Source organism: Rhinatrema bivittatum, chromosome 6, assembly GCF_901001135.1.
Source record: "Rhinatrema bivittatum chromosome 6, aRhiBiv1.1, whole genome shotgun sequence".
In the NCBI taxonomy this organism is placed as follows: domain Eukaryota; kingdom Metazoa; phylum Chordata; class Amphibia; order Gymnophiona; family Rhinatrematidae; genus Rhinatrema; species Rhinatrema bivittatum.
In genome coordinates, this window is record NC_042620.1 from 203,774,409 (window position 1) to 203,790,944 (window position 16,536).

General features: G+C 46.8%; 1 protein-coding gene across 1 annotated transcript in view; it reads right to left on the reverse strand.

Moving 5' to 3' along the window:
- LOC115094675 (RNA-binding protein 44-like) overlaps window positions 1–16,536 on the reverse strand; it is a 276,873-nt gene that overhangs the window by 49,834 nt on the left and 210,503 nt on the right. Inside the window, exon 3 of the mRNA XM_029607927.1 lies at window positions 10,827–12,439. Coding sequence (XP_029463787.1) covers window positions 10,827–12,439 — 1,613 coding nt within the window. The remainder of the gene's footprint in view (window positions 1–10,826; window positions 12,440–16,536) is intronic.

Genomic DNA, 16,536 nt, shown 5'->3' on the forward strand with positions numbered 1-16,536 from the left:
TCCAGAACTGGTATGAGGAAAGGCGGCACCAGCTCCAGTGCCACTGGTAACACAGGACCCAAGCCCTACAGTGCCACTCCACCACCAACTGGGCTCGATGCTCCAGCTCCTCCTCAAACACTGCCGATGCCAACACTGACTGGGAGGAAGGAGGGGTGGCCAGATCTTCCTCAGACCTGTGAGGAGGATTGGTGACTGGCACCAGGACCAATGGAGACCACAGCCAACCCCAGGCATCGATGGATGATAGACGCTTCTCACCACGGGGTTGCTTTGGGGGCATCGCGGCATAAGTCTGGCATCCCCGTGTCCAGCACTGTGCATCGATGGGGACTGGTGCCGATGCTTCTTAGGCTTCCTTCAATGCTCGGCTTGGTCCTTCCCCAGTGCTAAGGCTGAGGCAGACGAATCCAGTCACCTCAGATCGGAGGAGATCAATAGTGGTCTGCATCCGGCACCCCTATCCACCGACAACCTTGACAGAACTGATGATCCCGCCAGTGTCGATAGTGTGGTGTCCATTAGTGCGGTTCTGAGGTCCGTCAATGCCAATAGCTCAGAAGAGCTGATCCATCTTGTCAAGTTGAAGCCGACCTCCCTTCGGGGTCATCTGGGTGTACAAGTGGCAACCCCGGATGTCATGCTATGCCCCCCAGGCAGAAGATGCAAACATCATGAGTATCAGTGATCAATATGCTCCTCAGGCACTGAGGGCATTGGAGAAAACCGGAAGTGGCCATGACATGGGAAAACCAAAGGGGAAAAGGACAGAACAATGGTAGCGGGTGTCGATGGCTGGCGGGCATCGAGGCACTTCCCACCATGGAAGGAACCAACCGTGAAAAGAAACTTACCCGAAACACCAAAAACCCTCACTGGGGATACTACAGGGAGGCACTGAGAGGGACTGAGAGGGACCCAGCTATGGACCTGAAAAAAAGATCGCAAAAAACCTCACTAAAAACAATGTTTTCCACAAGGCTAAAACCAAGTTTTTAGAGCTCAATCAAACCGTGAGGCTCACAGTTTAGCGGGAAAAAAAAGACCTACAGACACACCCTGCGAGGACGCGTGGTTTAGGGCATGCTGGGTATCTGATGATGTCACCCATGTTTGAGGACTACCATCCTGCTTTTTCCTAGGAGAATTCCATGTATTTCACTGGGCATTCAACTTTGCTTTCAATACCATAAGTCAATAGAGATGAGAACATTTTCAATATGGTGAAAGTTGAAAAGGCCTGCATATGCAAGGTAAAATGAGTCGGCAAGCACCATTTTGAATATTAACATTGGCAAGGCAGAAGCAAATAGAGATTTCTCCTGCTCTGGAGACCCTGTCACCTAACATTTCAGATAAAGGGAACCAAAAAGACCTGGGGATGCTTGTGCCAGATGATGGGGAAGGGGTGGGTCTGCTACTGGGCAGGGTTTGCTAGAGTAAAGGTAAGCTAGGAAGGGGTTTTCCTGCTTGGAGGGAGCACACTTGGGTTATGTACCCATGTTTGTCTCACGGACAGTGAGATGGCCAGCATGTATTATGACAATTGATACAACACATACATTTATCAATGCTGGTAATAGCCGCAGTATTTCTTAAGGGCTTAATGCCTTTTCGTAAATGCCACATTTACTGCAGGATTTTAATGCATGGGAAATATTTCACAAGCTTAGGTGGCTAGATCCCTTTGAAAATCTACCTCCAAGAGTGAGCTACAAAATGTGGGCTAAAAATTAGTGCCCATTTTATAGCGTGCATATTAAAATGTTGCTTACCTGTAACAGGTGTTCTCACAGGACAGCAGGATGTTAGTCCTCACATATGGGTGACATCATCAGGATGGAGCCCAATCACGGAAAACTTCTGTCAAAGTTTCCAGAACTTTGACTGGCCCCTACTGGGCATGCCCAGCATGGCACTAACCCTGCAGCCAGCAGGGTTCCCCCTTCAGTCTTATTTGAAAGCTACAGGCAGAGTCGAAAAATAAAATAACAAAACGTTACGAACCCAACACCACGGGGCGGCGGGCGGGTTTCGCAAGGACTAACATCCTGCTGTCCTGTGAGAACACCTATTACAGTTAAGCAACATTTGCTTTTTCACAGGACAAGCAGGATGGTAGTCCTCACATATGGGTGAGTACCAAGCTGAGGATGTCCGAACATGCACCAAATGTACCCAACGGCGTGCAACAGGCACAACAACTGGGGTGGAATTTGGTAGAGGGCATCCTGAACCCCACTGGGCAGGCGGAAGGATGTAGGTACGTCACGTTGGAAACAGGTTACGCAGGACAGACTGGCCAAAGATGGAATCTTGTCTTCTGGCTTTGTCCAAGCAATAGTGGGCTGCGAAGGTATGGAGAGAACTCCAGGTGGCAGCCCTGCAAATGTCAGGAATTGGCACCGATCGTAGGTGTGCTACTGAAGTCGCCATGGCCCTCACAGTGTGCTTTAACACGGTCGAAAAGGAATGCCTGCTTGCTGATAGCAAAAAGATATGCAGTCAGCCAACCAGGAGGAGAGAGTCTGCTTACCCACAGGTTGCCCTAATTTGTTGGGGTGGAAAGAGACGAATAACTGAGTGCTCTTCCTGTGGGCAACTATACGAACTAGATAAAAAGCTAGAGCTCGTTTATAGTCAAGGGTATGCAGAGCCTGTTCCTCTGGATTGGAATGGGGCCTGGGAAAGAAGGTAGTAGTATGATAGATTGATTAATGTGAAACTCCGAAACTACCTTAGGTAAAAATTTAGGGAGAGTGCGGAGTACCGCCCGGTCCTGCAGGAGTTTAGTTTAAGGCGGATAGGTAACTAGGTCCTGTAACTCACTAACCCTGCGAGCTGAAGTGATAGCCAAAAGGAAAATCACTTTCCATGTGAGATATTTTAGGTCACAGGAGTGAAGAGGCTCGAACGGTGGTTTCATGAGCCGACCGAGAACCAGGTTAAGGTCCCAAGAAGGGGTCGGAGGACGTAAAGGTGGCTTGATGTGGAGCAAGCCCTTCAAAAAGCGTGTTATGAGGAGTTGTACTGATATAGGGACATCCCCGACACTTTTATGGAAGGCGGCAACCGCACTGACATGCATTCTGATGGAAGAGGTCTTGAGACCTGACTCTGACAGATGCCAGACATAGTCCAAGAACTTTGGGATTGGACAGGAAAAGGGATCAAGGGACTGAGAAGTGCACCATGATGTGAACCTTTTCCATTTATAGGAGTAAGATTTTCTCATGGAAGGCTTCCGTGAACCAATAAAGACACGGGAAACTGGGTCTGAAAGGTTAAGAGGTTGAAGGATTAATCTTTCAATATCCATGCTGTCAGGGACAAGGCCTGAAGGTTAAGATGACGTAGGCACCCATTGTTTTGAGTGATCAGAAACGGGTCCTTTCCCAAGGGAATGTGCCTGCGGATGGAGAGATCCTGAAGTATTGGAAACCACACTTGGCGTGGCCAGTGAGGTGCTATGAGGATCATGGTTCCCTTGTCCTGATGTAGCTTCACGAAAGTCTTCGAGAGAAGAGGAAGTGGAGGGAATGCGCAAAGCAGACCGGTTGCCCAAGAGAGGGAGACTTCATCTCTGGACTGAGAGGGTTTGCTGCGAATGAGCGAGCAGTAATTGTCCACTTTGTGGTTCTGAGGGGACGCAAAGAGGTCCGTCTGAGGATATCCCCATTGTTGAAAGATTGAATTCACTACAGAGGGGTTGAGAGACCACTCGTGCGGTTGGAAGATGCAACTCAGCCTGTCTGCCAACACATTGTCCACTCCCGGTAAGTAGGTGGCCCTGAGGTACATCGAGTGGGAGAGGGCTTCTGCCCATATCTGCGCAGCTTCCTTACACAGAAGGAAGAAGCCTGTGCCTCCCTGTTTGTTGATGTACCACATGGCCACCTGGTTGTTCATCTGAATCAGGATGACTTGATTTGATAGGCGGTCCTGAAAAGCCCTGAGAGCGTATTGCATTGCTCGAAGCTCCAGGAAATTTATTTGGTGTTTGGCTTCCTCTGGAGACCAAGACCCTTGTGTCAGATCGGCCATGTGGGCTCCCCACCCGAGGTTGGAAGCATCGGTGGTGAGAATGGCTTGAGGATTTGGAACTTGAAAGGGCAATCCCTGGAGGAGATTGCTTTGATTTTCGTACCAGGCGAGAGACAGACGGAGTGAGTCGGTGATGTGAACAATGGTCGACAGAGGCTGAATAGCTTGAATCCATTGTGACCTGAGAGTCCAGTGCATGAGTCTCATGGCCAAGCAGGCCATTGGTGTGACATGGACTGAGGACGCCATGTGTCTCAGAAGGATGAGGAATTGGCAAGCTGTTGCAGCATGTTGAGACTGCAACCGGTGAGCGAGAGACACGAGAGTTAACGCTCGTTGTTGAGACAGAAAAGCTTTTGCTTGCAAGGTGTCCAAGTCTGCTCCAATGAACGACAAGGTTTGAGATGGGACTAAACAAGATTTCTCGTAAATGACTAGAAATCCTAGCAAAATTAGAGTGTGTAGAGTTAAATCGAGGGACGACCGAGCAGTTTGCTGAGTTGGAGCCCTGATTAACCAGTCGTCCAGATAGGGGTAGACGTGAACACCTTGGGTTCTTAGGAAAGCTGCAACAACTACGAGACATTTGGTAAAGACTCGTGGTGCAGACACTAGGCCGAACGGAAGTACTCTGTACTGATAGTGCTTGGGGCCTACTAAAAACCTCAGGTACTTGCGATGAGCTGAAGTTATCGCAATGTGGGTGTATGCATCCTGGAGGTCCAGAGAGCAGAGCCAGTCTCCTCTTTGTAGAAGAGGTAGAAGCAATCCCAAGGTTACCATCTTTTATTTATTTATTTATTTAACAGTTTTTTATACCGACCTTCATAGTAAATAACCATATCGGATCGGTTTACATTTAACAAGGGTATAACTGGAGTAACAATTCAAGTAAACGAAAGATAACAATAGGTAGGAATAGGTCAAAGTTACAATCAACAGGGAAAGGGAACTTGGAAGCTTGCAACAAGCTGGAAAGAAGATAAGGCAGGAAATAAATATAAAGTGTTACCATAGAGCGTATGGGTTAAAAGCTTAAAAGGTGCTTTAACCTGGAAGTGTCAGAGTCCATTGTTCGTGAGTATAAATGCCAGACCGGGTTAGAGTGAAGGACAACTAGTGATTGTCTGGTGGATCGGCGAAGGCTTGGTGAAAGAGCCAGGTTTTAAGTCTTTTTCTGAAAGTTAAAAGGCATGGCTCCAATCTGAGATTTGATGGGATGCTATTCCAGATAGATGGGCCCGCTATCGAAAAAGCTCTGTCTTTGGTCGTAGAGAGGCGTGAGGCTTTAGTGGGGGGATATTTCAGAGTGCCTTTGTGAATATCTCTAGTTGGTCTGTTAGAGGAGTGGAGTTTGAATGGGATTTCCAGGTCGAGTTGAAGTTGATGATGGATGGTTTTGTGAATTAAGGTGATTGATTTGTATAGAATTCTGAAATTCACTGGTAACCAATGTAGGTTCCTGAGGATGGGTGAGATGTGTTCGCCGCGGCTGGTACTGGTCAGCAATCTCGCTGCCGCATTTTGTATCATCTGCAGTGGTTAGGAACTTTTCCCACTGAATTTTTCCCACTGAAGGTACTTGTTGAGAGCCCGTAGGTCCAAAATTGGACGAAAACTTCCTGATTTTTTGGGGATTAGAAAGTACTGGGAATAGAACCCTAGGCCTTGCTGCGAGTGCGGAACGGGTTCTATTGCTCTTGACTGGAGAAGGAGGAAGACCTCTTGATCCAGAAGAATGGAGTGGTCAGATGTTCTCCACGTCTGCAGAGGTGGGGAGTCCGGTGGCAGGGTGAGAGAGTTCAGATGGTAACCCTGAGCAATGATTGCCAATACCCATTGGTTGGTTGTGATTGACTGCCACATGTTGTGAAAGTGGCACAATCGACCTCCCACTGGTATATATGACAGAGGAATCTGGCTGCTGCTCTCCAAACGGAAGTCAAAAACCTAAAGCAGGTCCTGGCTGGGGAGCTGCTTGTGGGTTTTTGTTTTCGGGCTTGGCGAGGCTGAGGCTTTTGATAAGGTCTCGTAGTACGGGACCTTGCTGGTGGCGCATAGGCCTTCCTTGGATGGTAGAACGACTTCTTAGAGTCCTTCCTGAAGGGCTGTCTTGAGGAGAAGTCAGAAGGCATTGAAGAGAGCTGTTTGAGGTCTCATGATCGTCTTTTAATTCAGCCACCATTCGTTGGATCTGTTCTCCGAACAGATTATCTCTGATACATGGTAGGTTGGACAACCAGTCTTGCACTTCTGGGCAAAGGTCAGAAGACTTGAGCCAGGCCCACCGTCTTGCCGAAATAGCCGCTGCAGACACTCTGGTAGAGGTGTCAAAAATGTCATACGATCTTCGAATCTCATGTTTGCCTGCCTCAAATCCTTTGTTTACAAGGATTTGTAGCTGGTCTTGGAATTGTTCAGGTAGGGACTCGGAGAAGTCCTGTATCTGTTTAAAGTTGACTCTATTATATTGGGTCATATAAAGCTGATAGGCAGCAATTCGGGAGATGAGCATGGCCCCTTGGAATACTCGTCGACCAATGTTGTCTAGGAATTTCTGTTCCTTAGCAGGTGGGGTAGACGAGTGAGGTTTTGACCTTTTTGCCCTCTTTTGTGCAGACTCTACCACAACTGAGTGGTGGTCAAGCTGGGATTTTTGAAAGCCTGGGGCTGACTGAACTAAATAAGTAGTGTCAGCCTTTCTGTGTACTGGAGCAAGTAATCCAGGATTTTCCCAGTTCTTTTTGAGGAAATCAAGAAGGACCTGATGGCTGGGGCATCCAGGAATTGGAGTAACTCCATCATCTGGTGCCTATCATCCTGTTCCGTCTGCAGTTGAAAAGGAACCAACTCAGATATTTCCTTTACAAAATTTATGAATGAGAGGTCCTCTGGAGGAGAACGCTTTCTACTTTCAGTGGGAGAAGGTGGTGAAGGTAAGTCATCGGTGTCTGTTGAAGTATCATCACCCCAAATTTCATAATGACCAGAAGACTGTCCTTTAGGAAGGGAAGGGGGTTGGATACCTGAGGGTCCCAGACTAGGCTCCGAGAATATTGGAGGAATCGCCGGAGGCACCGATGATGGCATCGAAGGCACCAGTGCAGGCATCGAGGGCATCAATGGATGACTCGATGGTGCCGATGGACATATCGGCACAGACAGATGAATCGGTGGCAAGGGACGTATTGGCATTGATGGCTGAGGCAAAACTCCCGATGGAGGGATGCTGAACAGTGTTTCTCCTCCTGATAAAGCTGTCATTGGGGAGGGCATCAGAAGCATTAGAGACCCGGGATCCATCGGTGGAAGAGCGGCCATCAGCGCCTCCATTCTGGATAGCAGCGGAGCTAGTGCTGCTGGAATCGGGTCGATGACAGGTTCCACAATCGGTGCCAGTGCAACCTGGAGATGTTGCATCGCCTTGTCGATGGCCTCCTGAACCAGCTGGTCCAGTTCTTCTCGGAGACCTGGAGCAAGCAGCCCCGGCTCCGGAACAGAAGAGGGAGGCAGAGGCATAGCCGGAGGGACCACCTTTACAGGCAGAATCGCGACTCCCAAACCCCGATCGGGTGAGGGTTGCCTCGGTGACCGGGTCACGGGAATGGTCGGTGCCTTTCCTGGACGGGGCTTCTTCGACGGCAGCTCGGACGGTGGCGAGGTCGATGATTTCGCTCCCTCGATGGTCCGAGTCTTGCAATGTCGATGGCAATGTTTCTCCCTGCGATCCCCTCGATCTTGAGGGGGAGTAGATGGTGTCGATGGCCGTGAAGACATCGATGGCAGTCGGTCACCGGTCGGTGGTCGATGCTGGCGCGAAGTTGACGGTGCCAGTTCCAACAACGTCAATGCGATGGACGGAGTCGGGGTTTGAGCACGGAAGAGGAGTTCCATCTTCTCCATTCTGGCCTTGTGACCTTTTTGGTGTCATAAGGGCACATTTGGTGCAAGTCAGGACATCGTGCTCATGGCCTAAACACATTACACAGACTCCTTGGGGGTCTGTGATAGACATGGTGCGAGTACAGTCTGGGAACCGACGGAACCCCGACGCCATGGCCATTGAAAAAAATCGAGCCGCGGTACAGTCGACAGCCAGTAGGCCGCAAGGGCCAAACTCGACGGGAATCGACGGAAAACGGGTAGAAACTTACTGGAGTACCGCGGTCAGAAAAAAGTTAGAGGAGGGACCCCTGTGGGGCAATTTAACTTTAAATAATTCCGTGAGGAAAATTCCTGTCAGGAATCTCTTCAGAGCTCCTTTACCGCGAGGCTACTGCTTCGTGGAAAAAAAGAAGACTGAAGGGGGACCCCTGCTGGCTGCAGGATTAGTGCCATGCTGGGCATGCCCAGTAGGGTCCAGTCTAAGTTCTGGAAACTTTGACAGAAGTTTTCCGTGATTGGGCTCCATCCTGATGATGTCACCCATATGTGAGGACTACCATCCTGCTTGTCCTGTGAGAAATAATGTTACTATAAATGCAATCATATGCATAGTGCAAGTATTAGTACATACGACTGAAATTTCAGGCGAACTCTCTTACTCTTTAGGTCTTCCCAGACCTCCCCAAAAGAAAATAGCCCTAGAAGAATGACCCCACCAAAGAAAAAACAGGGACATCCCAGAAGAATCCCTCTCTGCTCTAGACTCTTACAAAATAGCCCATACTGAGCCAGCAGTAAAACAAGTCCTTACTTTCTACCGGCCCATCATCTACTGCAAATGTGCTAAGTGGCACTTCAAAATTTCATCCACATATATACAGTTCAAATTCTGAGGTACTATTAAGAAACACTTTATGTCAGGCCACTATAAGGAAAGGAACTGTCTTGCCCCTGGCAATTCAGCAAGGTTTTCTATTGTAAAGGTCTTAGGTGGATGGGGGAAAAGGCTGAAGACAAGGACTTCCCTCAGCAGAAAATCATGTGTGCCAACTGCCCCACTAGGAGTTTATAATAGTGCTGACAGAAGCTAAATTTAATGCACAAAAGTATGTAATTAAATTTAGCTCTTAATCAGGGGTCCTTAGTATACAGTGTGCTAATTACCTATAATGTCTTTAGTATTTATGTATGCACCTGTTTAACATATGCAGGCAGCTTAAAATTAAAGTGCCTGTATGACTGCTACACAGAATACATTTTCTTGCACAATGGAGTCTTTGTATAGAGTATGTTATTTAACGCACATGCTAATTTGATTAATGCACTTTGGGCTGAATTTTCAAAAGGACTCTAACAGGGATGTGTACTTAAAAGTAAGTGCGTAACTCAATCGTGTATTTTTAAGTGCACAAGGAAGAGGCATTCTGAGGGGCAGCGTTGAGATGGGGAAATAATTTACACATGTGTAATGTCAATTTTGAGAAGTGTGCATGTAATTTTACACTTACTTCTGAAAATCAACATTCCACGCATAAGCCTACCCTAATTTTCACAGCTCTGATTCTCAAGGAAGACTTAAGCATGTAAGTCTGCTTGAAAATTTGGGATAAAGTCTGTGAGTACTTTTAACTCACATACTTTAGCCCTATGGGGTAGATTTTCAAAGCAGCGCGTGCACATCCATGTAATAAAATGAGATGGCCGCGCACATGTACAGGTAGCGCGCGTAGGGGGCAAATTTTCATCAAATACGCACGCCGATACAATCGGGCCTTCCCCAGTTCCTTTTCAGTATGCTCCAATTAAGGAGCGGACTGGGAGGGAACTTCCCTACCCCCCTAACTAAACTTCCTCCCTCTTCCCCTCTCCTCATCCCTTAAACCTAACCTTCCCTAAATCTTTTATTTTATTACTTACTGCTCCTCCGGAGCAGAAGCAAGTTATGCACGCTGGCCAGCTGCCGGCGCGTGTGTCCCCGGAACAGCAGCTAATGGCCGCTGTCCTGGCCAGCCTCCGTTCTGCCCAGACCACGCTCTAGCCCGCCCCTTTTTCGGGGCCTGGCACTTGTGTGTGTACTGGGGTTTATGCATGTGGTTGGACCTGTTATAAAATGTGCGCAAGGCCCAGCCACATCTATAATCTCCCATTTTTACGCGCAGAGACTTTTGAAAATTTGGCCTTATGTGCGCGGCTAGAAAAATACCCTCTATTAGTACAGAGCCACGAAAAGCATTAGAAAATGGTCAGAATAACCCAAAATATTTCTGTATCTGATGTAGTAAAAAAAATGTTTTTAATTGTTTTTAAAGGACTGCAACTTATACTGTGGGTATTTTGAATAAAAGCTGCAGTCCTTTAAAAACCTGCAGCTATTTAGAGCCACTTGCAGATGTTCCATGGTTGTTCCACTTTTATGCTTACAACAGCTGTGATTGTCACTGGTTAACTGCAACATTTACATTTTATTAAATTATAGCACTACATGGTTTCTATTTAGGTTTCTTTTTGTTTATTACATTTAGAAAGGAATATGTCCCTTGGTGTCAAGCCTAGAGTTACCAACTGGCTCCGCATTTTCAGGACAGACTGATCTGGTTCTAGTTTTAGCCCACTGTATGCAGGGACTTGTAGTCTTAGTTTTCTAAGGGACTGCAATAGAGAAATTAGAACTAAGTTCCAGCATGCAATGGGGTAAATCCAGAACTGAATCAACCTGAACTGAAAATCTATGCCAGATGACAACCCTAGTCAAGCTCCATCTCAAAAACATCTTAACCTATGTTTGATACTCTTACTTATGCTTGGGTCATCTAACTCAAATCAACGGCAATCATCTATTGATAAGACATGTTACTTCAAAAATTATGATATTATTCTATAGCAAGCTCAAAAGTTACCTTAATTGGTAATTTCCAGTTCACTGGTGTTAATTTTGCTGCAATTAGATTTTCTGGATCATCTGCCCAAATTGTCTGAGAGTATACTTCCTTCACAATACTGGAATAATAATCTGTATTACAACCAACACTTCGACAGTTCTCAGGCTGCCATTTTGTTTTGCTGCAATTGTTGAATGTTATTTCTGTATTGTCTCCCCTTGACACCATGGAAGCCTCCATACCTGTAGTCCTGCTAATAGTAAAACAAGTCCTAAAATCAGATGTAGCATCCACACTCTGGTTGACCATTAACTTACAGGATGAATCTCTGTTTATGCATGTCAAGCAATTGAATTCTCTGTTAATACAATCCACTTGCTCATGAGAAGTGTCTGCAGTTGCTCCAATATCCTGAAAAGGACACTGATCTTCATTGATTGAAATGCCAGGAACAAAGAAAGAAAAATCGAACATATTCTCACTATGGCTGTCATCACTGCTGTTAGTGCTGCCTACAGAATGAAATGAGTCTTCAAAAATATTAGGGATGGTATCTTCCATGTTGTCTAAAGGAAAAATTGTTGATTTTATGGCAGGTATCTGATTTTGTAATCCTCGAGAACTCTCAAACACTGGCAATATGTGGTTGTCATTTAAGCCCTCTGTATCTATACATAATTCATTTTCAGTCATTTGTAAAGTAAGTGCAGCACTGTATACTGAAGTAAGTTCTGACATAGTTTGCTGATTCTTTTGGTCATGTTTTGATACAGTTTGTGGGCAGACATCATAAGAGGATTCTCTATTTGCATGCTCTCTCACAAAGTTTGTGTGTTTTGGGAGAACAACATAGGTAGTGACCTGCTGGTCCCTAAGGTTTCCATACTTAAGATCCTTATATCCTATAAGTGATATGGAGTCCTCAGATTGTTTCAACCCTTCTAATGCAGTAGCTGGTACAATGGCCTCTCCATTTATATTAATGGAGTCAAAAGCAGAAGCAAAAGAGGTATCTTTCAAATTAACATGGTTCAGGTCACATTTAGTTTTATAAACTTCATCTACCATCTGCATAACTGTTGATGCATGTGGTCCCAAGATTCCCACTTCCTCCAAAGGTGAGTTTGGCAAGCTTGGCATGCTTCCACATGAAGAGTTACTATGATATACAATTTCCATATCCTCACAATGTTTTACTGTGTGTTCTTCTCTCTGTGTGCAGTTTAAAATTTTTCTGTTGTCATCCTCACCTCCTTTCTTCTCCTGCAATGTGCTTGAATATAAATTACATTGTAGTCTGTACAGTTCAAACTCTGTATCTAAGGACAAGTCAGCCTGCAGAGAGTCTTCCTTAGGCAATTTGAATTCTGATAAATCTTTAGTGTAAATTTGTTCTGAAATACAGCTTTTGGCATTGTCTTCATGTTTCTTTGTCATATCCTCCATGTTTTTAAAGTCTCTTGTCATACAGCAGCGCTCATGCATGTCATAAGCATGTCTTATTTCTTTGAAGTTCTCTTCTTTTCTCATGGTCTCACAATAATCATTAATGGCAGTTGACCCATACATAGCCTCATCCTGACAGCTCTTATAACTGCAGTTTAAGTTAACGGGTACATGCTTCTCTTCATCTGTTTAAAAATGATGTAAAAACAGAAAACAAAATGTAAAACCCATTCAGAACTCAAAATAAAAACTCATGATGAGGCATATTTCTATGGATCACATATCCACATTAAATAAATTGCGCTGATTAGCAGTTCCAACTTTCTAGTGCTTAAGTTGACCATCTCAGTCCATAAGAAAATTATCCTGGAAATTTTAATTTGTTTCAGACATAGAGGATGATGTACTTAATCAGAGAAAAAATTAACACACTATTTATGAAATAGAATATGTTATTTTGCTACTGGGACTTACATGTAAATAAGTCCCATACAAAAATATCATGCAAATTTATATTATAGAAAGCTTAGTAAAATCAAACAACTACACTTCATCACTGAGGTATTAGAGGGTTTGGGGTTTTTTTTTTTTTGCTAAATTCAGTTTGCGAAGCAAATTTCACATGATTTTATTAAATAGTTAAATAGTTAATGAGCTGCTTTACATAATTATACATCAAAATCACTAAATGGATTTCAATACAATTTTGCAAGCATAAAACTATGCACAAAATGTTATTTGTGAAGGTGTAAAATTTCACAAAGTCTGCTTCCTGTGGAAAACAGTACATAGTACCCATTATTTATATCTACCATTTTTCTACGCAAAGCAGACTTTGTGAAATTATTCTCTGTTTAATACATCATCCTCAGAGTCAGTATAAAGCTGAGGCATTTTTGCTACTTCTGTATCTTGTGGTTAAGATGAAGTCACTTGAAGGTAACTATTAATCTATGATAAAACATTTCTCTTTCTTGTGGTTAATAGTGAAAGAGCAAGTTTGCTTACCGTAAATGATGTTTTCCTTAGATAGCAGATGAATTAGCCATGCTGTCTGGGATGTCCTCCGGGTGGCTAGGTGGCGGAGCTCTCAAAGATCACTGAGCTTTGTCAGTGAGGTGCATCTGCGTGCATCTTCCTGTGCTGACCCGAGTCTCCTCAGTCCATATCCAAGCAAGACGAGATGCAAGGGAGGCAGGAGGGTCAGCATGGCTAATTTATCTGCTTTCTAGAGGAAAACACTATTTACGGTAAGCAAACTTGTTCTTTTCCTGTAGATAAGCAGCATGAATTAGCTATGCTCTCTGGGAGTCCCCAGCTGAAGTATTGAGTGCACATTGTGCTGATCATATGTCCATGATGAAGCGAAGTAATGCACTCAAGACAGTTGAAAGAGAGACGGATGGTTCTTATGTGTTGTTTGAGTAGTGTTCAAGTAGTGCCTGACATGAGAATTGCCTTTCCCATACGTGCGTCATCCGCGGTCTGCTTGTCTAAACAGTAGTGGGATGTGAACATGAGTAGCGAGGACCATGTGGCCACCTTGCAAATGTCCAGAAGAGGCACTTTGTGGAGATCAACTATTGACGCAGCCATAGCATGGACATGGTGTGCCTTAGGGGTGGAGGGCAGGGTCTCCGAACGCTTTTGATAGCAGAATTGAATGCAGTTCGAGATCCAGGATGAGAGTATTCTCTTGGAAACTGGAAGTCCTGGGGCATTTTGTTATGTTTTGTAGGGTTTGGGTGGACCCTTGGACACTGTGGCAGCTGACCACACCCACGGGGGGAAGTCCCGTGAGGGGCCACAGGCCAGACTCAGCTCCTGACACACAAACGCAAATTTTATCCTTTATTAGATAGTTTATGAAGCCACCAGAGATGGCGGTAGTGAGTAGCAGATGAAGCCCGGCTGGGTTAGTATTCCTCAGGGCGCTGGAACAGCGACTTCTCCGGTAGCAGTGATGTAGGAAGAAGAACTGAGAAAATGAGTACACTGAGATATACACAGAGGGGTAGATTTTCAAATAGCGCGATTTGGCGTACTTTTGTTGGCGCATCAGGCGCAAACAAAAGTACGCTGGATTTTAGTAGATACGCGCGTAGCCGCGCGTATCCGCTAAAATCCGGGATCGGCGCGCGCAAGGCTATCGATTCCGTATAGCCGGCGCGTGCCGAGCCACGCAGCCTACCTCCGTTCCCTCCGAGGCCGCTCCGAAATCGGAACGGCCGCGGAGGGAACTTTCTTTTGCCCTCCCCTCACCTTCCCCTCCCTTCCCCTACCTAACCCACCCGCCCGGCCCTGTCTAAACCCCCCCCTTACCTTTGTCGGGGGATTTACGCCTCCCAGAGGGAGGCGTAAATCCCCGCGCGCCAGGACGCGACCTGGGGGCGGGTCCGGAGGGCGCGGCCACGCCCCCGGACCACCCCGGGCCTTAACCACGCCCCCGGGCCCGCCCCCGAAACGCTACGGCCTGCCCCGAAAACGCTGCGCGGATCGTGCCCGCCCCCTCGACACGCCCCCGACACGCCCCCCTCGGAAAACCCCGGGACTTACGCGAGTCCCGGGGTCTGCGCGCGCCGGTAGGCCTATTGAACATAGGCGCACCGGCGCGCAGGGCCCTGCTCGCCTAAATCCGCCCGGATTTAGGCGGATTTAGGCGAGCAGGGCTCTGAAAATCCGCCCCAGAGTCCCCAGTATAGAGAAGCTCTGAGATAGGGAGAGTTGGCCCTCGAGGAGCGAGTACCAGATCCCTGGGCACAGAGACTCGTTGACAAGTACTCACGCAGTAGTTCTCCGTGGAAAGTGGCACTGGTGCTGGAATGGAGGCAGGCCCTCGAGGAGCGAGTACCTGGTTTCAGGGAATCAGCTCTGAGGAGTAGATGGTAGCTGTACTCACAGATAGAATCTGTAGCGAATTCTTCCAAGTAGAAGAGGAGATGGGCACAGGCAGCGAGTCAGGGAACATGGGCCCTCAAAGAGCGAGTACTGATTCCTGGTAGTGACCTGAAAGAAGCAGAGAGGCCCCCGAGGAGCGGGTACCTCGATAACAGCAAAGAGTCCAAATAGCAGTTGAAGGCAGAGTAGCTGGGTACAGAGAGCAAATCCCATCCATAGGAATACCCTTGCTAACTCAAAGGCTAGCAAACAAACGTAGGCTTAAATATCCGGGCAGCGTGATGTCATCACAGGGGGACGCCCCTGAGGTTCGCACCATAGAGAAAATAAGAATGAGGGCCGCGCGGCGCGCGCACCCTAAGGTACCAGAGGAGCATGGTGGGAGGCAGCGCCCAAGCCAGTCCATGGACGCCGGAGAGGACAGCAGATAGACGCCGCGGCAGCCAGACGTCCATAGAGAGCAGGAGGAATCGCAGAAAGAGAAAGGTAGGTGGAGTGAAGCCATCGGGCAGCGACAGTCGCAACACATTTGGGTTAAAGGAGACAAAGAGCTGGGAGGATCTTCGGTCAGAATGAGTGTGGCGTTTATAGTAAGCGAGTGCTCATTTACAATCCAGGTGTAGAGTCTACTTTCACCCTCATTGGCATGAGGCTTTGGGTAAAAAGTTGGGAGAGCAATGGATTGGTTGGTGTGGAAAGCTGATACACTTTTGGGAGGAAGGCGGGATGCGTACGCAGCATAATCTTGTCATGATAAAACTCCAGGTAGGGTGGGTAGTGTACTAGGGCTTATAGCTCACTGACACGCCTTGCGGAGGTGAGGGCGACCAAGAAGAGCACTTTTAGGAGAGGAACCTGGGATGACAAGTGTCCAGTGGTTCGAAGGGTGGTACATTAATTGCTCTACACTATGTTTATATCCCATGGAACTGGAGGTTTTCAGACCTGGGGCCAGAGACGTAGAACCCCCTTCATGAATCTGGAGACGAGCGAGTGACAAGAGATTGGCGCCTCATTGTGAGGAGAGTGGAAGGTGGTTATGGCACTAAGGTGCACTCAAACCGAAGCTGTGGCCAGCCCATTCCGGTAGAGCAGATGGAGGTAGTCCAGGAGACACTCCGGTGGACAGGTAAGTGGGTTTGCACCATTATCTGAGCACTAGGGAGAATAGTGTGTCCATTTCTGCTGATAGTTGAGTCTTGTAGAGGGTTTCCTGGATGAGACCAGAATATCCTGAAGCTGAGGAGAAAGGTTCAGGTGGTAAAATACCAGCCTTTCAATCTCCACGCAGTGAGATTCAGAGATGAGTGAAGCAGATGAAGCAGGGAGCCCCCCTTTCTCACTTCTCCATCAATAAACTTCTCACTTTTATGACTCTTAGAGC